The 25,230-nt window shown below is 41.9% G+C and overlaps 2 protein-coding genes across 12 annotated transcripts in view; both read right to left on the bottom strand.

Moving 5' to 3' along the window:
* Positions 1-1,226: 1,226 nt before the first annotated feature.
* On the bottom strand, positions 1,227-13,216 carry ubp1 (upstream binding protein 1). Of its 3 annotated transcripts, none has more exons than XM_029514441.1 (16): positions 12,967-13,216; positions 8,749-8,900; positions 7,882-7,958; positions 7,686-7,791; positions 7,486-7,592; positions 7,205-7,357; positions 6,952-7,062; positions 6,172-6,279; positions 5,860-5,966; positions 5,720-5,774; positions 4,888-4,981; positions 4,709-4,799; positions 4,494-4,612; positions 4,242-4,384; positions 3,582-3,633; positions 1,227-3,490 (listed from the first exon to the last, which is right to left on the bottom strand). In XM_029514441.1, the coding sequence occupies exons 1-16, from the start codon at positions 13,038-13,040 to the stop codon at positions 3,453-3,455; spliced, it is 1,587 nt and encodes a 528-aa protein (XP_029370301.1). In that variant the 5' UTR covers positions 13,041-13,216; the 3' UTR covers positions 1,227-3,452. The 3 variants fall into 3 exon arrangements, with proteins under 3 accessions (XP_029370301.1, XP_029370299.1, XP_029370300.1); XM_029514439.1 differs by lacking the exon at positions 12,967-13,216 and adding an exon at positions 11,315-12,234; XM_029514440.1 differs by lacking the exon at positions 12,967-13,216 and adding an exon at positions 9,359-9,583.
* Positions 13,217-14,654: 1,438 nt separating this feature from the next.
* clasp2 (cytoplasmic linker associated protein 2) overlaps positions 14,655-25,230 on the bottom strand; it is a 49,637-nt gene continuing 39,061 nt past the window's right edge. For 3 of the 9 annotated variants that reach the window (XM_029513442.1, XM_029513446.1, XM_029513448.1), the window contains 17 exons: positions 24,890-25,045; positions 24,421-24,512; positions 24,245-24,308; positions 23,455-23,514; positions 23,171-23,173; positions 22,514-22,677; positions 22,073-22,151; positions 20,377-20,520; positions 20,137-20,280; positions 19,898-20,004; positions 19,345-19,486; positions 17,274-17,469; positions 16,989-17,182; positions 16,775-16,903; positions 16,361-16,567; positions 16,024-16,140; positions 14,655-15,671 (listed from right to left, as the gene is read on the bottom strand). In XM_029513442.1, the coding sequence (XP_029369302.1) occupies positions 15,594-15,671; positions 16,024-16,140; positions 16,361-16,567; positions 16,775-16,903; positions 16,989-17,182; positions 17,274-17,469; positions 19,345-19,486; positions 19,898-20,004; positions 20,137-20,280; positions 20,377-20,520; positions 22,073-22,151; positions 22,514-22,677; positions 23,171-23,173; positions 23,455-23,514; positions 24,245-24,308; positions 24,421-24,512; positions 24,890-25,045 (2,076 nt within the window). In that variant the 3' untranslated portion in view covers positions 14,655-15,593. Of the gene's footprint in view, positions 15,672-16,023; positions 16,141-16,360; positions 16,568-16,774; positions 16,904-16,988; positions 17,183-17,273; positions 17,470-19,004; positions 19,022-19,327; positions 19,487-19,897; positions 20,005-20,136; positions 20,281-20,376; positions 20,521-22,072; positions 22,152-22,513; positions 22,678-23,170; positions 23,174-23,454; positions 23,515-24,244; positions 24,309-24,420; positions 24,513-24,889; positions 25,046-25,176; positions 25,201-25,230 lie in introns of all 9 variants that reach the window. The other 6 variants (XM_029513445.1, XM_029513447.1, XM_029513450.1 and 3 more) reach the window with 5 other exon arrangements.

The following is a 25,230-nucleotide window of genomic DNA, read 5'->3' as shown; positions in this document are numbered from 1 at the left end:
AATCAGAGAGGTTTTTATGGAAGATGACTCAGGAGGAAGAAAAGAAGCTTTCTCGGCTCAGCGCCAGGTTTTCATCCCCACCACGGATCACCACGGCCGGATCAACCCCCAGGTGTTCCACCCTGTTCCTCCTCCTCTTAAAATATTCCACTAATAGTGTATCATTTTATGGTACCATTTGCTGAGGTAAATTAATTGACTCAAATAACTTATACAACATTATTTTAAGAGACTCAGCATGCCCAAAATTAGATAATCATATCAATTCTAAATATAATCAAGTTATAGGATTGCTAAGATTTTATTTCAGAATCAGAAATGTCTAAAATATTTCTGGACGTGTCCACACTCAGATTTTATTTTAACCTCTACCTTCATTCTGAGGATGTCTGAGGAAGTTTAGCTTCATCAGACCATTATTTTTAACCACCAAGCCAGAAAACCTTCAGCTAAGACCCACCCTACAAAACACCCCACCAAAAGCAAAATAAAAAACCAAAAACAACACTTTGTAGACTGTAACTATTTTACTTGTATTTAATACAGCAAGACAATAAACCATTTCTAATTTTGGCATTTTCCTCATTTGGACCAAAGTAAAGGTCCTACACACATATATATATGTTGGAATTTATTATGGCGCAAAACAAAACACTTCAAAAAATAATAAAAATAAAAAAAATAATAATTTTATATATATATATATACAAAGTAATTTAAAGTTAAGGTAGTTTTAACTGTTGAACTACTGATACAATGTCTCAAGCGAAAGTGTGCGTCTCCATCTGTAATTTCTGCCATGGGGGACGTCTGTTACGTTTTCAGTGATTTAAATATGTTCAAGCTACACAATTCACATCACGGTCGTCTAAACGCCACCACTGATATCACTACAATAGGGCAGTTTACTGTTGTTCATTACGTTTTTGGTAGGCTGTGGTGGAGGTGGGTGAGAGGAGGATGTTGCAAAAACTAACATTCATCTTAGACAACCCCTCTCACCCTGAGACGGCTGGTGCTCTCAGCAGCACCTTCAGCCAAAGAGCCTCATACAGCCGTGATGTGGGAAGGAGCACTTTTTCCTCCAACTGGGATCAGGAAAGCCTCATTATTGTAATTATGAATTTGGACAAAAAAAATAGATCCATCTGAGTCATGGCTGTTCAAAAGGGCATTTAGACACGTGCAGTTGAACAGTTGTAATCAAAACAAGAAGACACCAGAGAAAGTTATGAAATCATTTATTCCCAGCACATGTGGTTGTGTACATCTCCAGCATACCATACTGTGCACATGAGAAGCATCATTATTGACATTGGGCTGTACATAAACAGTGGTCATCTCTTCTGCTCACACTCACGCACTCAGGCAGACGATTGGTCAGGCTGTCAGGGGATTATAACTACTTGCCAGAGTTTGCCTGACTTGGCATCACATCCACTCTATTCACTCATTTTTGAAGTTGAACACAGTATATTGAGCTGAAGTAATCGCATCCTTGTAAACACCACAAGAGTTCTGGCTCTGGCGCACAGTGAGACAATTTGTTTTTTTGTCTCCACATATTCTTTTCTGTTCTCCTACTCATTAGGTGGATAAGGAGGGGATGTGGCTTTAGGACTACCGACTATACATCAAGCTTTAGTTTTTGTGAATTTTCAGTGCAGGCTTGGTCTTTAACATCTGGAAAAAGAAGGAGGGGTTGTACTCACCAAGGACCCAACTAGCATTCCCTCCCTTCCCTGTTTTCCACATGCTTTTTACTAAACAGCAAGCTAAACACAGTTTCATTATACCAATAGGAAAAAAGTTTGACAACTACTGACATGATCAAGTTTTCTTTGTAAGAATGACAAATTAAAGACATGCACACACACATTCTGACACGTAGGGGCGTGCAAACTGTGCACTTCAACATTGTCAGACATCGTGTACAAATAAAAAAATAAAAAATAAGGGGATCAACTGAACCAACAGTGCCTCCCTGCTACTCCCCAGACTGCGTGAGGTTTCCCGCCACTTATCCAAGTAAGGGCACTCAAAACATGACCTTTACTTTGAAGATGGATGTGGAGCTGATGTGATTCTCAGAATTTAAAGGGTATGGACTACAGAAATCAGGCTACAGCACCGATGCATTTCAACAGCCTGGTGTGTGATAGGTTGTTTCTTGCAGAGCAGATTCTGGAATGGTGGGTTTATTACTCTGTGCATACAGCACACAAGCAGCTCCACAGCTTGGGGGTTTATTCATCTTCTGACCAGTTGTTTTAATGCTTTCATACAAGGCGTTTCCTCAAAAAATACCTATATAATTGAAATCTGTTTGGTCCACCTTATAATAGGTTTTTAGATAGGCGTTACTGCTCTGAACGGCAGTCATCTACTGAGGCTTGTACCTCTTTTTCTGCACATTATGGCCAAAATCCCAAGAGGTTTAAACACCCAGCCCAAAGTCAAAGTCAGCACAGAAAGCAGAGGAGTCAAATAGGTTAATGTGCTCAAGTGAGTGTGAATGCAAGTAAAAGATTGAGCTAAAAAGCCAATATGGCACCAGAAACAACTGAAATCAATGAGGGCAATAGAAACAGCTTATCCATAAATAAGGGATCAACTAAAAACAGTAAAAATGCAGACCAAACAGGACATATATTAAGAGAGTTGAGCTGAGTGTGACAACGTGTCAATAGACAGAGATATGGCTGGAAGTGTAAAAATCACATAAGATGACTATGTGACAAAAAAATCAATGAAATCAGTCCATTTCAGTCCAAGAATTTTTTTTTTCTTGAATGTTGGTGTTATCACAAAGTTTGACACTTCCACTAATTTAGCTTGGATATTTTAGGGGTTGCCAAGCTCAGCTGATCAATAAATGGATTACTAAGACAACCCCCCATAGAATGTTAAACAAGCAGAGTAAGTTGGGATTCTCCTTTAAGCAAGTTAGTATGTTGAGATCGCATGCTGTTCAGCAGTACAGGTTATCAAATACTGGCCTAGTGCTGGTTGTGTGCATTGTGTAGGAAGGGCAACGAGCAATAAGGAAACTCTGCTTTCTTTGCGTCTCCTGTCGGCCAGATCATACTCTCACCTCTCTTCAGGAGCCTCCCCCTCCCTTCTCCACACAAAAACCATTAAAAGAAAAAAAAAAAAAAAAAAGTAACCAAAATACATAGAAGATAATTATCTTTCCTGACTCCATATCCCCCCAGTCTGCTCTTTCAATCTCTCCATTAATAATGTTTTCAATATGAAACAGTGGACGCACCCATGTCAGATTCTAACATTTACATGGCTTTAACGCAGTCTCTCTGCTTTCCATCGAGCAATTGTTTAGAGAGAGAGAGGGAGGAAGTAGAAGGAAAGAGTAGGCAGGCAGAAAGGGACAGAGCGGGGCTTCAGCTCCAAAACAGAGGGTGGAGTATTAGCGATGCCATCTGTCCTCATCACTACTTCAGGATTAGATGGAGTCCTTCGCCCAGTTCATCTGGAGGAGAGGAAGTAGGACATTAAATTGTGGTAATTAATTATCTTGTGAGCCAAATACAATGCGAGGGACAGATGCATTATGAGTTTACCTTTGACAGTGCTGATCAAAAAACAGCTCTCATCAGGTAAGTTGTAAACCATCTGGGAAAAAGAAAAAGAAAAAGAAAAAAAAAAAACAAAAAAAACAACAAGCTGAACTGTTACAACTCCTTTTAACATCCATATTAACTTGCAGAAACTGACATGACTAACATATTCACTGGATTTAAAACAGGGATAAAGTATGTTTGATAGCATAGGAGTGAAAGCTATGCAAATAAGCACCACTACAAACAGCTGAGCTGTTGTTCTTGATCAGATAACACACAAAATAGTGATGCAGAGTTTACATTTTCTGCATAGTGATTGTCAATATTAACCTTGTAATTCACTGGACTCAGCCACCTTAGCTTGCCAGACTAACACTTAGTTCTGAGAAAGATACTAATAAATATTTAATAGCTGAAGATAATGAGTCACCAACTGATTTTACTTCCCCCCATATTGTCCATGCTATTTTTATTGTAGCACCATCTATTTGGAACATAATCTCATTGTTTTGTGAATATTACATTTTGACAGACTAACAGCGGAAACTGTTTCTCCAAAGCTGAGAACACATTGACTTATTCGGGATTGGTGCTGTTTTTTCGCTGGTCATAGCGTACCCTACATCTCTTAATAAAGAGTCACTGGTCGTGTATTGGTACCTGGTCACTCAGCAGGATAAGTATGCCTGTAGGACCCTGCCTGTACACCTGGTTGATTTTTCCCACTGGAAGGCTGCACACACATGCCATCTTGCGGATCAATTCTGCAGCTGTCAGCTCTTCTAGGTACAGAGCGTGGTACACTGCAAAAAACAAAAAAAACAAAAAATAAATAAAGTCACATTTGCAAACATCTACTGATTAGGCCAGTGACTAAAAATTTCCTACGCAGCACAGAATTTTAAACTGTACCGCGTAAACTTGAGGAGATACTATGGTCTCCATTTTCATTGGTGGCATGTCTCTCCAGCAGGGGGCTCTCCCGTGGGGACTCCTGACAGACATACACTGTCAACCTGGGACACACCGATCTACACACACCCACAAAATAAAAATACCAGCAGGAAGTTGAAACACACAGCAGGAACATTGTTGCTTAAAGGATGCACAAGAACACAGTAACACACCTGGATTTAAGTGCATTGAAGAGTCTGATCCCATCTGCCGGCCCACAAATCTGGACTAGGTCGTCCCTGGTTAGCTTCAGCAAATCAGAACCTACACAAAGACAGAGGAGCAGTCACTTTTACTTTAGCCATTAACACTACACATACGATTTGTTGTGGGTGGGTGGGCATTTGTGTACCTGAGAAGTGAGAGAAGAGCCTTGTGTAGGAGCTGAAGCGGTTTTTTAGCAGCCACTTCTGTGCATCTTGTATGGAAGCAGTGGGGCTCAGCTGCTGTAAAATGAGGATGGGGCCACAGAGGATGTCAACACATGCATTTGTAGTTTACTTTCCTTACTCATATTCAGCAAACTACAACCTGGTTATTGCTAGATATGCATTTATTATTTCCCTAGATCGATCGATCAATCTGAGGAAGTGATGCCAATGATAATCATGCTAAAGTCGACCTAAACTTAAATGTTTTAAAGTTACCCTGGTAAAAAATCTGCTACCCACTAACCATTTAATGTTTGGCGTTTAAAGATAAATCACATAAAGGGGACCCACCTATTAATTAGTTGTTTCATTGCTTGCTATGACCACAGCTGTAGTTAATACTATGAACATATTGCCTAATGAAATGTTACTAACATCCTCAAAGTGGTGGAATATATTTACAGAGTAAGAATATTTCCAAACAGCATTATTGGAAGGCAAAGTATCCCTATCCTGCTCTGTGTGTGGTCTGAAGGAGGGTTTATACATTTATTATGTTTACAATGGATAGAAATCCAAATCCCATTATTGATGTCCACATCTGAGGCAAACTCAATTTCAGAAGACAGAGCTAGTAGTAGCAGTAGGTCAACAATCACCACACCTTTAATATTATGACTTGTCAGAGTTGCAATGGCCAGCTTGCAAATTACCTGAACTGTTAAACGGAATAATTTAAAATCCAATTCAGCCTTAAAACATATCTCTTGTAACGTTTCCACTGGTTCATACAGGTGTATAGTGCAGACTAACCTCCAAGTTTCCATGGCTGCCAGGGTCTGCCTGGTGATTGGGAGAGGATGAGTCACTGTAAAACCAGAGATCACAAATAAGAAATGTGAGCTTAAGTGCCAAACACCTAAATGGACAAGCACACACGCACGCACACATACCTGTCTGGTACTGAGGAGGTTGTGTAGGTAGACAGTGGGGTTGAGGCGAAGGAAGGAGTAGCTGCCTGGTTTGGGCTGACGTAGGCGGTGTCTGGCCATGGGGAGCACTAAGGGAAGAGATGCACAACTAAAAACTCAACATATGATTGACTTATTCGTTTAACTATCACTCAAGGCCAACTGCAGCTAGACAAAACATGAGCCACCCCACCTAAAGTCAAATAGAACCCCTTCCCAGCAGTTGAGGGTATTGTGTCTACAAGCCTAACACTGCGGATGGAGTGATGGGGAAGAGGAGAGCAAGGTGCTTACACTGCCTCTCTTGGCCAGGGAGTCGCCACAGTCAGCGGGAAGTGTACGCTTGCTGGACTTTTTCAGCTCGTGGTCACCCGCATCCTCTATGATGGGTTCAAGCCTTGTCTGCATACAGACACACAGCAGTAAGTTAGCCTGAGACACAGACCAACACAGATATACAACCAACAATTCCAGCAAACATGATCCATCAGTGAGTAAATAGTCTGAGGGACAACTTGGTGTGGCACAATATACAATATCAATGGGTGGCCCCATTTTTTAACTCCCAATTGCAACTGAAAACATAATTGAAATTAAACTGCCCAACTGAGTAAAATTTTATACTTGTTTACTTCAAACTGTGCAGTTTTATTATGGAGGTGGACCATATTTCCTGTGACAGCCATCTCTGCTGCCATTGTGGAAATGTGTCCTTTAATGCCTTTTCTCACAGAGAATACCATTTATTAAAAACTCACTCTATTGCTTAAGCATCTAATTTAATTGATCACTAGATGAGGTGGGAAACAACTGCTAACCATCTGTGGACTCTATAGTATATACACCATTTCATTTTCCAAGTAACTGCCTCAGTTAATGCCACAACAGCATTAATATAGATTTACAGACTTGTTTGAGACTGATCATCCATTATGTTGAGATATTGCTCGACTTGAATATTATGCTGTTGAATTATCTGCAGTGTTAAAGTGATGTGTAGTTTAAGTTGCAGTGCCACTGAACTGCTAAAAAGCCCCCCCCCCCCAAAAGTGGCTACTACAGCTGCATACTGACCTCTGACAGGATAGTGGTATCATAAGAAGGCTGGTACTTTTCCTTCTCTTGAGCTGTACGTTTCTCCATCTTCTCCCTGTCTGTCTTTTGCTTACGATCTGCCCCCTTTGGCTAAACAGAAACCAAAGAAGAAGAAACCACACAAGGATGGAAAGATTTAATTGCTGTGTGGTCTAACAAAATGGGGAACAAAGAATTTCAACACAATTTCAGTCAGTGAAAAAACAATTTTCCCACAAGAGTCAGTGTATACCTTAAAGACTTTGATTTGGCAGGAAGCAGAGTGGAGGTGCTCTGTGTACTCTCCACTGTCTCCCTGGGCGAACGTGTCGATCTGAATCCTGAAGGGGACGCCCTTCTCCCCACCATGTTTCCGGGGAGTGAACTCTGTGCTGATACAGTGCACCTGCAGACAGCGGGGAGATGAGGGTATGTGCATGATAAAATATGTGTTTGATGTGAAACTTTAGTGGTGTGTCCAACAGAGGGTACAAAAGAGAGCTTTGTATGATTAAGGATGTGTGTATGTTTTACCTGGACAAAAACAGAAGTCCTTTTGTTCATATCCCACAGGAACTCAGCAGCATTGAGCTGGGAGGGGTGAGTCTTTGGCTCCACAATACCCACTGACATAGGGATATCTGTCTCACACAGATGTTTAAACTTCAACACACACATACACAGGCACACACTCAAGACGATTAAAGTAAACATTTCTTGCTAGGCATCATTACCGATGTCAAGGAGACGGTCACCAGGACGATTCCACTTCCAGCCCTCCAGCTGCTGGTGCTCTGTGTACTGTAGCCGGCGGTCATGAAACACCACTCGCACTGTGCTCTACACACACAGACACACAAACACGTTAGGTACAATGTGTACTTGACATACAAGTTCAGGTCAATCCTCCAGCTGAGAGGAGGCTCTCACCTTCACCATCTTGTTGTTGAGCTCTGGTAACTCCCCTGCTTTCCTGTTGTCCAACATACGCACCTCGTAAGACTGGCCTGAGAAAGAGAAAACTTGATCAGAAGGCTAATATATCTTGTTAGTCTTCCAAAGTGACTGCAGACTTGATGAAATTCAGGAAACATTGAAGACAAATTTTTCCTTCTTTAAAAAAAAAAGAAGAAAAAAAAAAAAGTCCCATGGGCCAAGATGCAAAAAGTAAAAAGTTGCCTTTTCGCATTTCTACCCCTGTACAGCAACCTGAGCGGGAACTTTTGTTGGGCAAGAGCTTAAATATAGACCTTAGCTTCAATTGCTTGAATGATTATAAAATACTTGACATCTATAAGTGATGTTGAAACAAAGTTATTTGTTTACTATGTGTAAGACGTTGTGCTGACTTGTGGCTGGTAATTTACTGCTATAATGGTATATGTGGACATATAAACATTCATTATTGATCAAGGGGATGACTTAGTTTGAAAAATTCTTTTCATTAGGGGAAAAAAATAAATAAATAAAAAATAGACCTCAATTACAATTAGTAAAAAGGATTATTTTTAGATGCATGTGGAAATTCTCTTCATGTCAATCCCTGAATGTGACATTAAATTAGAAACTTTCCATTTGTCCCAAGGAGCACTGTCACTGACCTCAGTAAAGGTTTAATTTTACAGTAATTATACTAATGTGGTGATTTTGGGTGTTAAAATGATGGAAGTATGTGAAAAACCAGGTCAAATAGTATTGTTCTTCTGAGGCAGATTTGTATTTCAAGGCAAGACATAAAATTACTATCAGTAGAACAACAATGACCCTTGATTCCACATTCTGGGTTGTGTCTTTCACCTTGGTTTAGGTATGTGAGTGTCTCGTCATGCAGCTTGACAGCGGGCGAGGTGGCAGCACACAACACATACTGGAATGGGGGATTTTTGGTCTCACTTTCAGTAGGAAGGCTGGAGTCCTCCTGCTTAAAGATTGGCAGAGCCAGCACATCACTGAGAGAGACAGAGGACACAGAACAAAAAGACAGTGAGTTATTCGCTCTCTTTTTCCTTTAAGACATTTTAACATGGGTTTTATTTTGCAAAATTTCCCAGATTCTTGACTGTCACTCTTTTTGATCAAAAGTTTGATACTTTTCTTAAAACCCTTATTCCACAGGTGTTCTGACTAATGTCACACTTTTCAATTATCGCCACAAAATACAAACAAATTGTTGCATAATGTGCCACTGAAACTGTTGCATGCACCCCTTCCAGCAACACAAAATTTCACCTCATACTGTGGAATTATTAAATGGATTGGCTTATTTTAGAATAAGTGACGAAGACTCTCCATCGATAAATGGCTCTGTGATTATGTATGCATGAGGCAGCTGCAGGATAAATGAACAAAAACACCCAGAGATAGCCTGAGCTGCTGACACATACTATCTCTCACACTTGGCAGGCACCTTAGACAACCAACTCGTCCCCGATTCACCCCGACAAATGCTGCAGGAGTGTCAACGGGGGCACAGTGAACTGGTATGTGTCTGCGTGTAGATCTCAGTGGCATGCAGGGGAACGTAGATTATGGCATCTCATTACCTGAAAAACTTTTTGGCAAGTCATGATGCATTTCTACACCCACCCAACACCAGCACCACAAATCAACTTGATAATTTCAAGACATTCCTGCAGCACCTTCCCCCAAACAAGAAAATCTTCGAGCCTGCTAGATTTTGGTCTGAAACTCACTTTCCTGTGTTGTTTCGTTGCCCAGACGATGCCCGTTTGGGTGTCACAGCACTGCTCAGCCCTGCTGCCCAGGCAAACTACATCTGCTTCCTGAAATCTGAGGACCCAGCTCCTCTGAAACACTGAGACATTCTGTTCCTACCAGCTGCTGTGTGCACACCCCGCAACCCACCCCTAAACCATAGATAGCAACACTGCACAACTACGCGCACGCATATATATAAAAAACAAATTGACAAACACCAACTCATCATTTGAGTATTGGTAAACTTGCTTACTCTTTCAAGTGACGACACAAACCTAAGTCACTCTCAGATAAATGTGCTAAAAGCAGATGGCCTGAAGAGGCAGTTGATAAGGCACGTGTGCCCTGAGAACATGAACTCCCACAACCTATAGAAAAATTATAAACACTGGAATCATCCCCTCTTCACATGCTGCCCAGAATAAACTGTTTTGAGAAGCCTTTCCCGCCCCAAAATGAAAATATATATATATATAAAAAAAAACAAACAAACAAAAAAACACAACCCCAAAACTGGTATATGCAATGTGTTAAGATTGGAGATAAGCAATTGTTTCTAGATGGTATGTCTTCCCTGCAGTTCCTGTAAAGAGAAACACTGTGTAGCCACTGAAGCTAGGTATCATTTGAAGAGCAGATTATAACTTCAATGCTCTATATTTTAACCTAGGAAATATTAGATGTACTTAAAAAAAAAAAAAAAAAAAAACCTTCAAAAAAATTTTATTCTCATAATTGCAATAAATTGCTTAACAATGTCACAAACTGGGGCACTGAGCAAGATTTTCTGATGTGGCTGACAGCAAGGGATTCATAGAGCGTGTTGTAGGGCCGCTAGCAAGCTGTTAACTGAACACAGCAGTAAAAATTTTATTTAATAAATATCAGATAAAGGAATTAATATAAATAAATCCCTCCCAGCATTCACACAAAATATTTCTATATTTGACACTTGTTTCCTGTGGATAATAATGTTCAATAACCCTACCAGGAACAGTATGCATTTCATAGAAATAAAGTATCCAGATATAATACATAAAGAAATGTAATAGTGTGAAATTATAAACGTGATTAATGTTGCCCAGTGCTTGATACATTATCTCTGCAGCAGGTAATGGAGAGACAAAATACCAAGTTTCTCCTAAGGTGAAAGAAGAAAGACAAACTGAACCTCTAGCCATTCAGGCCGATCAACTGTTTTATACACCTCCCTATGCACAACACACACCCTCTTCTTTCACACCACTGGTCTTGATAAACAAACTCAGCCTGAGAGGCCAGAGTCTCTGAAAGACCTTCTCAAATTATCTTGAAATGAACAGAGTCAAAGTCTCTTTCTGGGTGACACAAACACCATTATCTGTGCAACATAAGATACTGCTGTTACGGTATAACACGAGTATTTCCTCTGCTTTAGTGCAGGTTATCGAGAAATTAATCTTTGTCCCTGGTTGTGGCACCCTGCAGCTACTGCCCTGTTGCAAATCCAGAAACAAAGAGGAGCCATCAGAGCTAGTACAAAGGGGATAACACAGAGAGCAGGGGCGTAGATGTTAACACCAGCAGACGGTCTGTGTTCCCTCTACCGATTCATGGTTGAGCTAGGTGTCTGTGTCTGCTGGGTATGTTGCTTCTCGCCTCTGACCTCATGCTGTAGGCTCCAGCCCCCAGCTCTTGCCCGATGCCGGACAGGCTGGCATCGAAGTCGTGCACCAGCCCCGACTCGATGGTGGCGTCGTCCATCTTCAGCACCCAGGCCATCGGCCCCAGCTCCTTGTCCTCGGCTTCTACTTGGAGGGCCGCCAGCTTGCTTCAGGTAAAGGAGGTCGGCTAGCGAGGAAGTGGGCTCTGCAGCTTCTGGGTGACGCCGTGAGAGGAAAGTTATGCTGCTAGCCGGTTAGCCGCTCCTTGGCAAGCTGGGCAGGCGAACTGGTAGCTTTCCACAGAGACTGGGTGTATCGCCATATCTCCACTCAGCCTTTTCCAGGGGGTTCTGTCGGACAAAACAATCCTCCACGACGGGCCGACTGTCTGAAAGTAACGATAAGTCAGGATCCTTTCAGCTAAGAAATGTTAGTCGTGACTGGAGATCTGAGCCGACTGTCAGCATGCTAACGTTAGCTCGGAGCTAGCTAGTCTCACAAAGGCAACGTAAAGCATGAATTCAGCGGTGTCGCCGTTTCCCCCGACAGTCTTCAAGCGGGCTAGCTAAGGTAACCTCAACAAAACGCAACAAACAGCGAAGACGGTGTTAGGTCAGTCCACACGCCGCATCCCACGCAGCTGCCGCACAGCTGTTGCTAACTAGCTACCGAGCTAACTAGCACCAACTTCGCTGTGTGGTGTCCGTTGACTTAAAGGCTGGTCTCCTATGGCGCTCCTTGGACCATCTCAGCCAGCTCCCCTCTTCTCATGGCAGAGCAGGAATCCCCGTTAAGGCTCCCGGTCCTCGAGGTGAAATCCTGTAACCATCCAAAGTGCAGCGGTTGACACAAAACCAGGCATCAACATGGCTCCCTCCGCGCACCGACCGTCGGTCTGTGTAGCCTGCGGGACTGCCAGCGACAGTCCGAGGAAGGTGCCAGGACTGCGCTCAGCCAATCAGAGGCCGATTTTTGTGCCCAGCGCAGTGGGATTAGCCAATCAGAGACCCCCGAGCTGCCGTCATCGTGTTCAACTGTAGCTGTACTGTCTCTTTGGAAACTCTAGTAATAATCACAATAATGACAATAATGACAATATATACAGAGGATCACTGATGTCAACAAAGACGAGCCCTGACACACCGATGATGGCTCTTCGTGTGCACACCCTCCCATTTTTTTCCACACTTCGACATGCGTCGTGCACACCTGCAGTTGAGCTGATTGTGCCACAGATAAATACACTGAGAAGTTATTCATTAGCATGCAGTACAGTGGACTTAACACACTTATACTGCTGAGGGACACCACCACCTAAACCAGGATTATAAAGTAAATGTGTCAGAGGACACTTACAGGTTTCACACACAAGCACAAATGTCTGCTCATAGAGGGAGATGCGTGTTTATTCATGTTTTAGTGTTAAGATTATAAAACAACACAGCCATAAAACTAACTTTAAAGACCAGCAGGCCTCCAAAACATCAGCCAGCTAAATAACAGGCTGCAGAATAATGTCATGTACTCTGTTGGATATCAAGAGGAAACTTGCAATAAACTAAATAACACATAACACATAAAACACACACACACACACACAGAGGTTTAGACCTCAGCTCTCCTACATTTCCCCTCCTGTTTGTGAGGACCATACCGTGTGTAGCTGCTGCTGTCCAGTCTCTGTACGGGAGCTCGGAAGTTTTCGGTGTAAGACTGCCAGAATAACATGGTGTCCCCCTGCAGCTGTCGCCTCAGTCCCGCCGCAGATCAACACCACTCAGCCCGGAACCGACGAGGCCCAGGCGGGGGATCATGACGGATTCAGGTCTGTGGCTGAAGACTGGAGCTGGACTTGGACTCTGCTGGTTAATGATTGTCCGCCGGTCAGATACTGGTCGGGTGTGGGGGTGGTGGAGCTTTTCGGAGCAGGGTCTGCACGCTATTTTGGCTCAGAAAGACCCGCCTCACGGCTGTTATTACCGCCCCGACCAGCAAAACAAAATAAAACCGAGCCGGACACACTGCATTTCATTTGTAAACAGACTTCTAAGTTTAAAGATTAATATTCCCATACGAAATATGAATCATTTGTTTAAAAGTACTGTAAGCAGAATGTCTTGAAATATAAGTGAGAATGTACAATTTTGCGGCGTGATGTTATTTGTTACTGCTACTTCTTTTGCATCTGGAGGGAACTTTGAACACATTGTATTCCTGCTGCCTAGTTTAATGCAGATCAATGCATCATATTTAGCCTATTTTGATATAAATCTACAAAATAATCATTTGCTGTCAAATAAATGCAATATGTAACAGGTATAATGTAAAATAAAATGGCAATACTTAGTGTTCCACATCAAAATGGTACTAAAGTAATTCATTAGCAAAGCTTAGCCCAGCTTGTGGAAGACCAGCCATGTATCCTCCACTGCTTCTAAATAACATGTTTTGAGCAAAGGGAGGACCGACTTGGCAGTCAGAGGTGGGTGCAGGGAGGTCAGGGGGTTTATAGGACAGACTGGCACAGAATCAGGGGCTTGCTTTAGCTGTAGCCTATCTATATTTACAGACAGGACAGCAGATGCATCCATAAAATCTAGCACCAGTACCTTAAATAACTATGTTGCATAAGACACAAATGTTATCTTTTTGCACCATGTCTGCACAAACCCACCTTATCATCTAGTACAGTCTGAACACCTGAGCCTTTTTCTGTTGGAGAAGTGGGGAACAGGGTGTTCGTTGGTGTTGCTCGAAAAACTGACTAATTGCCTATTTTTTCCTGCTCAGATTACCACTTCTCACCACAAAAACCACAGAGGCAGGGCTTACAATTATCTGTACAAGTTCTTAATTTTATTGTAAGCACAGCTTTGTAAATGCACAGAGTAAACACAACAGTGAAAACTAGAATGTTACAAGAGGAAGGAAAGAAAGACATGGTGAAGAAAACAGAAGGGTGACGTGACAATGTTTTTCAGAGCTGTAAATAATACATTTCTACAAATTTCTCAGCAGAGAAAAATAAGTGTGAGAGGGACTATGACACACAATAGGGAAAAAATAAAAACAAGGATGGGCACAGGTATGCATGTGCACCCCAGGGCGACTCTCCTAAATGACACCATTATTGGGTATTCCATTTTTAATATCGTATATAGTTACATATCCACTATGTGATAAGCCATAACCTGTCATACTTCATATAGTAAACAGCACACACCCATCTTCCTATCAATATTGCCCAGAAGCGGACTGATCTGAGAGCTCGGAGAAATGGGAGGACACCATAGAGTAATCTGAAAGGGGTGGACTTTTCACATTAATTTAAAACCCCAGTCACACTGTTCTGACAGTCAATAGGATCCAGATAAAAAGTTTTTTTTTTTTTTTTTTTTAGTCTCATGCATAGCCAAGCACATGACACCTCCTATACTTCAGTCTCTGCCAATGTTCTGTTTGCTAAGAGCAGGTATGACTCATGTTAGTACTCTCAATGGTTGGTTGGTCGTACCTTGTCGGCCCATCAGCACCTTTTTGAAAGAGAGAATATGTATTTTCACGTATGTGCGGGAGAGAAAATACCAGACGTTAAAAACTGCTGCAGTAAAACCTCATTGCATAAAATAAATTCAAACTATGACACAATGCAAATTTACATTTCTGTTAATCTGGCCCCAGTTACTCACTGTTCATGAGGGAAAACGACGACAGCACTGTTTGTTCATCTCAGTGCTCTTTAATGGATGGTCACCCCCCCGACCCCCCAGGAAAAATGAGAACCATGCAGATGATCATTTGCTGCTGACATCAAGATGTTGTTCAGAGGGGATACTGTATACTGTTGTGTCCGAGAAATAATGGAGAGTGGAGAGGACAGATTTTTCATCTTTATCCTGGAGTGATTAAACCTAGGCGAAATTCGTAACTGTTTGTGTGTATCTGTTTATGTTTAATGCAAATTAATAGTTCAGTTCAGTCTGAGGTCAGGGTGGATCCTCAGCAATATGTCAGGAGAACAAAAGTCATCTCCTTTGCACCACAACTCCCATCTTGCCGAGTGGCAGTAAATGTGACGACTGTGTACCTATCCATGTGTGTTAGTCACTCTGCTGTGCAGAGTGGATGTGTATGTGTAGATGTGAGCAGATTTCTCCTGTGAGATAGTGTTAACATGTCTGTTGCCTTCTGTCTGTGTGGATGTGAGCAATTGAACAAATCTTTTGTTTGGAGGGCAGAGTTGCAGTTCTGTGGTTGCCTCTTTAGAGGGCACTGTGTCTCCTATAGGCCTTCAGTTGGAGGTTCACTTCCACTGGAGCCAGACTGGGCACGCTTGATATACAGATTCAGCAGCTTCAGCTAATGTAAGAAAACAGAGGACAGAGGATGGATGTGAAAACATTTCTGTCTAGAGGTTGCAATGAAGCTTTGCATATGAATACACTTCATCTGTTCAGTATATCAAAAAAATAACATGTTGCATTTCCTAAAAATATTATTATGATTATGTGGACTGGCAGCGAGGCGGCATAGCAGTTGGGTCGTGGGTTTGATTCTGTCTGGAATTTGCATGGTTTCCCCCTTGCCTGCGTAAGTTTCCTCCAGATATAAACCTGATTTGAACATTTTTAGACATGTAAAGACAACAAGATCTTGCATAATAAGTACAATACAGATTTTTAGGCTGACACGACTTAAATTGTCAGGTCACCTTGCTGCTGGAGAGTTGGCTGAGATGTGGCTTGAGGTCCTCTCCGATCACTGCATGAATGGCCACCAAGCAGAACACACAGGCTTTTCTCACACTGCTCTCAGAGTTGTCATAACCCTGTTCAACCACATGAAATAGGTTAACAAACCTGCAGGGAACTTCATTCAGAAGAAAGGAGTGTTAGTGCATGAATGTGTGAGAGAGGAGCAGACAAGGTGCATTAGTTTTACAGTTTTATCAGAAAAAGAAGTTATGCTTTACAGAAAAATACATTTAACACTGGCATGAGCTGAGCATCAAGCTAACAGTGAAATGTTAAATGTGAGCTGTTTTTTACCTGAATGAGTCCTGGCACTATCTCAGGCAGGAGGGTGATCAGGCCGTCTCTGGGAATCCTCTCCACCACTTTGGTCTGCATCTTGATGGCAGCCAGGTTGATGGGGTAGTCAGCAGACTGGATGATAGGACACAAAACCTTGATACACTGGTCTGGACTGATAGACGATGCCAACATGGCTGCTGTCTCCTCTGCTGCTCTCACCACCTGCAGAAACACAATTATTGTACTGATGTCATTAATGATTAAATATGGGTGAGGTCAAATCTTATAAGTCAACTGTGACATGGATTGGCACACCTGTTTGATGAGCTGAAACACCACTTTTTTTTCCAGCTGTTCAAGCTCTTTGCAATTTTCATCATAAAAATTGCTTTTAAGTGACATGATTTTTGTGTGTGGGACTAAATGTACCTCCTTGTGAGGGTCTTTGTGAGCCTCCAGGGCTTTCATAATGGTGAGCTCTGCGTAGTTCTTGAACCTCCAGGGCTGCTTGCTGAGAATCTCCCTGAGCACCCGCAAAGCTAGTGTTCGGATCACATGCTGAAAAAATGAAAACAATTATGTCTTTTGGCTCGGCCTATTTCAAGTTTCAATATTATTACATGTTTAAAGTGAGTGTGGCTACCTCTCTGTCAATCATCGTCTCAAGCAGGAGCAGCAAAAAGGTCTTGAAGTGTTCATCCCACACCTGCAGGGTGTTTTCACGAATCAGCTTCAGCAGTTCACACAGTGCTGCCTTCCTCTCTTCTACGCGTTCATTGTGGTTGGACAACTCCTTCAGCAGCTCAGCCACCAGCTCCGACTGGTCCAGGCTGCTATCTGTTAAGGCACCAGAGACAAGAAAACATGTTGCACAGTATTTTATTGTACAGTGTGTTTGTTATTTCTCTATGACTATATGTTTTTTTACCATCAGTGAGATGCTCAGAGTCTTCCAGGCTGGTGTCTTTCCGGCTGTGTTTAAAGGGAGAGTCAGAGAAGTGCTCGCGTGCACCTCGGGGGCTGGAGGAGAGCAGGGGCGTGTTGAGGAGAGAAGTCTTGTTGTCAAGAGCCATGCGGCCGCCGTCCATCAGGTCTGAAACTCGGCCTTCTGATCCGCTGACTCCCTGTAAGACATAAAATCTAATGTGAGGGAGCCTAGGACTTGAAGATCTAAGTCATGCAGAGTAAAATAAAAATTCATTGCACAGTTTTTATGACTAGTCAGCATCAGGTCATAGAACAAAATCTTCAAGTTAATTTCACTTGACTGACAGCAATGAAAAAAAGTATCTACTGCTGCTGGTACTGATCCTCTCCAGTGTAACGAAGAGCTCATAAAGAAGTCAACAAATTTAGATAATTAGTACTTGACATCTGACATGAATAACTAATATGTACAAACATGACATTGCTAAAATGCAAGCCTCTATCTAGTTTTCCTACCACTATCGTTAGGACACCTGAAAGGATTTTAATGTTTAATTTTTAGATTAATTAATCTGGATAATTCTGGTTTAAGTTTCATTTGCTGCAGCATGTTGTTATGCTCTGATTAAAAATAAGACAGTGTTGTGAAAGGCTGAGACACAGTAAACCAGGTGAGGGGAAGATGACTTAAGGTGCTTCAGTTTCTTTTTATATTTACACTTAAGCCACTGGTTTGATCAGTCAGGTGTGCTGTGAATGGCAGGTTGATGACATGTGGGATGGTTCAATTTCAGACCTAGCTCATGGGGTAAATGTCACAAGGACACGCCTCTGTAGTACAGAACACCATGTCCTTTAAAAGAGGTCAGGCTTGTTGGGAGCGACTGCAATAAGACCTGGCATGACGTCTGAAGCCATGAATTAGGACTGAATAACTGAATAAGCAAATGGTGAAAGTATCTCATGTAAATTCCTCTTGGTTTGAGATTGTACAGTCACATTCATAAAAAATAGACATGGTTTTATCAGGAGCTGTAGGGGATTAAGTTTGGAATCATGAGTCCCATAAATACTACATAAATCTGTGATTCTCTGTTTTTCTGCTACAAAGGGACTGACAACTGACATATCAGATGTCAGAGCGGCATACAGTGTAAGATGTTGTGTTTGTGTCTCTTTCATTTTCTTAAACCTTAAAAACATGTAAACAAGACAATGTTTTTTGCACCAAAATCAATTCACTCTTTTGGTTCCAAGTGAAATATGAGTATCAAAATTGTCACAGCAAAACTTAGAATAGAATACTTGGTCAGATGTTGTTTACATATTCTTTGAACATGTATTTAAATCATTACTCTGACAATTTTATACTTCTGTAATTCTATACGACTGCAAATGTCATGTAACTGCTTGTGTCAAAAAGATTTATCACTGTCGTAGGAAAAGTGTTTTTTAACAAAGAGCATCTAGATTACCGTCACCCAAAAAAATGGCATTCCAAAAACATACACTGCATCCACACAAAAGCATGATATGGTGATAAACTACATTTTATGGCATATACCAGTAGCTCACAATAATGAGCATTTGCACTGCCCATATCCCAAAGGACATTCATTCCTTTTGTATCACTGTCAGTTTCAATGCACACATGCCTCTGTTGCATAAAACACTGCATAAAATATTGTCCATTATTGACTATCCAATGATAGTAGGACTACACTCTAAAAACAGGGCCAACACAAATACCTTCGTGAACATTATTTATTGACCAAGTCCTTCAACACATCTATTCTTTGTCATAATGTTCTGACAACCTTGGTAATTTTTAGTCTAACCTTAACCTCCTTAACGCCACGACACTGATGCTATCTCCATGCAATCATTTGTAAATATTTAGCTTTTGCTCTCAATCATGTAACCCAATGTTGTACCATATTACGAAAGAAAAAGAAAAATTACAAAGAAAACAGAAATAATTAACAACAAAGTGCCTTTCCCATGACTATTTTCATACAGCTCTCAAAGTTCCCCAATAGCCACATCAGAATCCACCTGTCTATACTACTCACCTCCTCTCCTTCTCTTCGTTGGACCGGCTCATTCATGTCTTCTTGGCTGCGGACACTAAAGTTCTGAATGGCCTCAGTGACTCCTTTGAGCGAGCTGTAGATGTCCTCTGAGTTCATGTTTTCTGTGTCGTAGTCAAAAGCACTGTGGACACACATGAGAAAGATGACTGAAAATTATAGTAACTATTAACTGTTGAATATCTTTCCCTGTATTATTAATGTGGTAAGTGAGATAATTGAAAACAATTATCTTAAATGATAAAAACATCACTGATTACAGTAGTAGTGGTAATACTATAGCAAATAGTTGTGTGTTCTTAGATTTGCATGAATTACACCAGCAACAGAAGAAGAAAGATGGCGATATTGATGCAGACTAACATACACTGTTTTGAAGTGTCTGTAAATGTTTCTTTTTTTTTTTTTTTTTTTTTTAATTAATGTTCACTTCTCCTCTTGGCTTCATGCTTGTCTGTTACTACCTGTTAAATAGGTTTCCTATTTTTTAAGGTTTCTGGCGGATGAAGCTATAATAAAGACACCAGTGTGCTACCTTGGTGAGGGGGTGTTCTGGGAGGTGTTGGTGGGGGAAGTAACTGGACTAGACCAGCTGGCGGGAGATCGAGGAGTGTGGCGCGTCAGGGGGCTGCCCATTGGTGCCTGAGGAAGTCACCAAAACAACATGACATTGACACAAGAAGTAGAGATTAAATGTAAATGTACAATTTATTAACACCCTACTTCATCTCAACTAGTGACACAAAATGAACCCTGTTGGATCATGTGTGTTACCTGTGCGGCGTTGCCAGTGTTCTTCAGATGGTTTTGAAGCAGCTTGGTGGCTCCGTCCTGAAAAGTTTTGGGCAGAGCTGCCAGCAGCATTGTGAACTCAGGAGTGTTGAGCTGGAACAGGGCAATTAGCACCGACTGGGCTGCCTGGTACACACACAAAACATTGTATAAAACACACAGGGCAATGATGCTGAAATGTGCAATATCTTGGTCTCAGATCTATGTCTGATATGTTGGTACCTTTCTGACATCAGAGCTCTTGGGTTCAGTAGTCCAGGTGATGATACGGGAGACGGCCAAACGAGTCTCACTGGAGTTCACAAAGTCTGGAGCCTCCATCTGTAATGTCAGAGTCTCGATGTACTTCAGAATGGCTACCTTCACCTGCAAAACAAAAACACATTCATACAATCTATTAGATAACTTGGTTAACAACAGAAATTGCATCGCCAATATTCACCTGCAAAAACATAAAATGGAATCATACACACACACGTAACAAAACTCCACACAGACACATGAAAGTGACAACCAATAATCACAGTCAATTTGTAGAACAGCAGATGCTGCATCTCTTACAGTTCTGAAAGTTAAATGGTCTTATGAATCAGTATGAAACAATCAGTGCGTCATCATGCTCTACAAAAAAAAAGAAGAAGAAGATGGCAAATCACAAAACCAAGGAACCAATGAATGCAAATATTCACCACATACTCCAAGAGGCCACAACAACTGACTGCTGTCCTGATTTTCATCAGTCCATCTCTCCGCTTCTCTACATATGCACCTCAAGGACCAGAATTTCCTCCATATCACTTGGCAGCATTGTACGCGCCATATAATCGCTCCCCCCGGAGCGCACTGACCTGGGAAGACTGGCTCCAGGCTGTGACCTGCTTGTCTAGAGAGCAGGCGTGGCGGCGCGCTCTGGGGGGGAACAATTTTACCCCGGACCCTCCCCTGCCTCGCCTGCAACACGAGCTCCGTACAGGCTTCAGAGAGAGAGAGGAGAAGCACCGCATCAATCAACGCAGAGAGACAGGCAGGTGAGGTTTGGGAAAGGCAGGGTGCGACAAGAGAAGAAAAGGAAGAGGTAGGAAGTGATGATGCAGAGGGTTCAAGAGGAGGAAAGGGGTCTGAACGCAGGCTAGGGCGGTAAATTAGATTTATCATTCTTAAAATCTTTGAGCAGTCAGCGTAACTGCTTTGGCCACATGGTGGAAGCAAAGGGGTGTAGTACCTACTGACATACTAATAATATCAACTTACTGTTATTAAAGCTGTAAGTTTGAAAGCTGGATAATTACTGCTACAACACTATCACAGTGAATTTCATTTTAAGTGATAGAAAGGTTGTGACAATAGTCTTAAGGAGAAGTTAGAAATGATTATGCTGATAGCTTCCTTTCATTTCCCAAGCCTAGTTACAAGGGAAATAAGCAGACTGATAAGGAGGAGTGAAAGGGAAAAATGAATAGTAGGTGTAAATATCGAGGAGGAAAGGGTGGCTGGGAGGCACAGCAACAGAGAGAGAAAATAGCAAGACGGGTGAGGAGTGAGGGATGAAGTGGCAGCAACTGAGGGGAATGTAGAGGTCTAAGTGCGGACAGAGGTTGGTCTGATGGAAGCGTTAGTGAGAGAGACGTAGCAGTTAAAGAAAAGGAGTTAGAGGAGGAGAGCCTGAAGGGAGCATCCACATTGATGCAGAGCAAAAAGCCATTGGAGCGGCTTGGTCAATTGCTATCCAATCACAGCCCAGGTTTTGGGGTTTTGTGGAGTTTGGGAGGTGGAGCCAGCATGGGCAGGTATGAGGTCACATCAGTACAGCGGTTGCCAATTCTTTCTCAAATTAACACACACACACACACACACACACACACACACACACACACACACACACACATGCAGACAAACTTTAAATTCATTTGTCATGTACCTTGAGGTTGGGCGTCTGTGTCTGATCAACGGTAAACCTCATGAGAATCGTAAACTGGAGGTCATTGGGGAAAGACTCTCTGCCAGGGAAAAAGCAGAAAGGCACAGTTTAAGAAAAGTTGCTTTAATGCTGCAAGAGAAAATACAAGAACAGGAACAAGCCTCATACAAACTGGTTTGAAAAACTACCAATAAGTGGTAGATTATATTTAGAAATAATATTTAGTCTAAAGGGACAAGTATTTAGGGCATTATCACTTTTGCACAGCAAACAAGCCAATCAGACCTGTCAAACATATCTCAATCTCCTTTTGAGCCGAGATTAAAATCTCTGAAAAACTATTAACCTTTCTTTGCAACCTTTGTTACCCTTTAGGCTTGATTTCTTTATATTTATGTTCCCTCCACAAACCACCAGGCTGTATGTAAGTGTGATACTTACCGTGTGACATCCAGGGCTTTTTGAACTTTGGCCTGTACGGAGCCCAGAAGGTCAGCTCCCATCTTCTTCAAGAGCTGTGTAAGCAGGACAAACAGCCAGTCCTGCAGGTCATCTTTATGGACTTGGATGAAGTCTACCAGCGTCTCCAGGAACATGCTGAATACCTAGAATCACATACACACTAATGGGGTCACATACAGCAAATTAGCATTGAACAATTCATATTTTTCATGCACACACACACATGCATAGAATTACTTCAGCATTTGCAGAGAACAGATTATACTGCGGAGGAAGTGCACTGTGAGAGCAGCATTAGTTTCTGTTGTAAAGTTAGTCGTTATTCGCTCATCATAACAGCAACCCACTTTCATTCCCAATCATCAATTACACTGAAATTCCCCAAATTAATAAGAGCATTATTATTATAACCCTACAGTGAGACAGCAAACAACTTTGAATTAGTCAACACCAATCCGGCTGTTTGGTGACCATCTCTACATGCCAGTGGATGATTTCAGCAGGACATCTTAATTACAAGTGACAGTGTGTGAGGTAGGTTAGTGTGAGTTATGTTGCCTTGGTATCAAAATAATGAAGGCAGCTTTCATTCAAACACAAAATTTAAGTCCAGTAGCACTGACTGGCCGAACTTACTCTCTACAGAGAGTTCCACAGTGGGGATGCATGGAGGGAAGAGAGAGACACATCTGTTAGCATCCTGATTTTAAGCATACTCAGCTACACTCATACACGTGACTTCAACACTGAATTATCTTGAACCAAGAGAGTCACAAAGTGAAAAAGAGATTTTGTGTGCAAAAAAAAAAAAAAAAAAATGAGAAAAGAAATCGAAATAGAGAAACTTGAGAAATCAGAAAAAAGAAGTGGAAGTCGTGTGGGATAAAGGCAGGAGAGAGAATCATGGTGAGATGCAGTACCTTGAAGGAGGCTGAGCTTATACCGGATTCTGCCGTGCCGTACACCCTGCTGGAGTCTCGCTGAAATTCATCAAATCGTCAAACATCAAACGAGGGGAAGGGTAGGAGCTCACACATCTTAAGATATGTGTGAGACGACGGGAATTCAAAAGTGACGAAAGACAGTGGCAGTGTTAAACGGGGCGAACCGCAGCAGGTTAGTCAGAGAGAAGAGCCGCCAACCCAAACTGTGTCCATGTGCGTATATGGTTGTGCACATTAGCGAGTACATGTACGGTGAGTGAATTGTCGCTGAAGATTGCAGGTAGGGAGGGGAAAAGACAGGGGAGTGCCAGCGAATGCAGTGAAAGCAACCCCACAGGACAGCGGAGAGTGTGAGGTCACACAAAAACTCAGGTGTGGCATGCCATTAGAGAACAGTTTTCCACATGCTCTGCATGCCTGTGTTTATGTTTGAGTGTTAATATACATGTGTGTATTTGAGAAGTTAACCTTTTAATTCAAAATTTTTGCTCTTTTCATATGATTACATTTAACATCTGTCACTGTTGAGGTGTGTCTGAATACATATGAAGAACTAGATATAATAATTCCCTTTTTTGGCAGAATCCGGTACGGAGAGGGATGGTGGGATAAACAAAGTATAAAAAAAACAAACAAACAAACAAACAAAAAAAAAAAAAAACTAAACAAAGTAAAATCAAAGTGGGTGGACAATGAATTGTGCCATGACAGTGTGAAAGAGCGCTGCATGTCTTTGTGGGAGTACTAGAGCTACATGCACTCATACCTTACTATGAGGGTCTGCAAACATCCTGGTAAAGATTTCACACAACCTCTTCAACTCCACCCGACTGCAGAGAAAAGAAAGAAAAAAAAAAAAAAAAAAGACAAAGTCAGATGACACAAATGCATAAATAAATTAATCTACAGTTACACTCAGCTACACTTGCCTCTGTGACTGACCTGAGAGTGCGTTGGTTCTTAAGTAATGCCTGAAGGCCTAACAGTCCCTCCTTCCTCTCCGACCAGTTGGCACTGGCACAACGATTCAGAACCTAAAAGAACCATACACATTCAAAGGCCCATTAAAGCTTTAAAGTTTATTATTGACCCCATAAAGACATGGCAGTCTCGCTCTCTTTTTTTTTTTTTTTTTTTAACTTGAGGGAAACTGTTATTGTGTGTGTGTATACACATATAGTGTGCCTTATAGTGTGAAAAATACGGTATATATGAACTAGATCAGAATTGTAACCAAACTTGTCTTTTTAAGTTTAATGCCGTCCCATAATGACAAAAATATAGCAGCATGTGATCACCACTATGGCTAGCATTCAGGTGGCAAAAAGACAGATGCCTGGAGACAGGCTTGTGGTCCATCCTAAGGGATGGGTGAAACGGAGAGATTCAGCCTTTTCTGCTGTGTTCAAACCTCAGCAACGTCCTCTGTCTGTCTCATGTAGGTTGGGATGGCTCCTCCATTTCGGGAGCTATAGGATCTCTCCGAACAGGCGCTGGATGCATCACTGTTGGCGTCATCATCAGAATACATGCCATAGTTTTCGTACCGCCGCCGTGCTGGCTTCTTCTGCAGGTGAAACAGAAAGGGCATGAAATTAAACTGAAATAGAGAAGCAGAGTAATAAGAGGAACAGGAAGAAAATGTGCACTGATAGATCACACACAGAACAGAGGTAGGAGGCAGGAGGAGAAGCTGACCTTGGACCGCATGTCTCCCAACAGCTGACAGCGTTAAACAGAGGTAGAATCAGG

This window comes from Echeneis naucrates, chromosome 11 (assembly GCF_900963305.1).
Source record: "Echeneis naucrates chromosome 11, fEcheNa1.1, whole genome shotgun sequence".
Lineage (NCBI taxonomy): Eukaryota > Metazoa > Chordata > Actinopteri > Carangiformes > Echeneidae > Echeneis > Echeneis naucrates.
The sequence above is the reverse complement of the archived record's forward strand: the minus strand, read 5'-3'. Positions and strand labels throughout refer to the sequence as shown.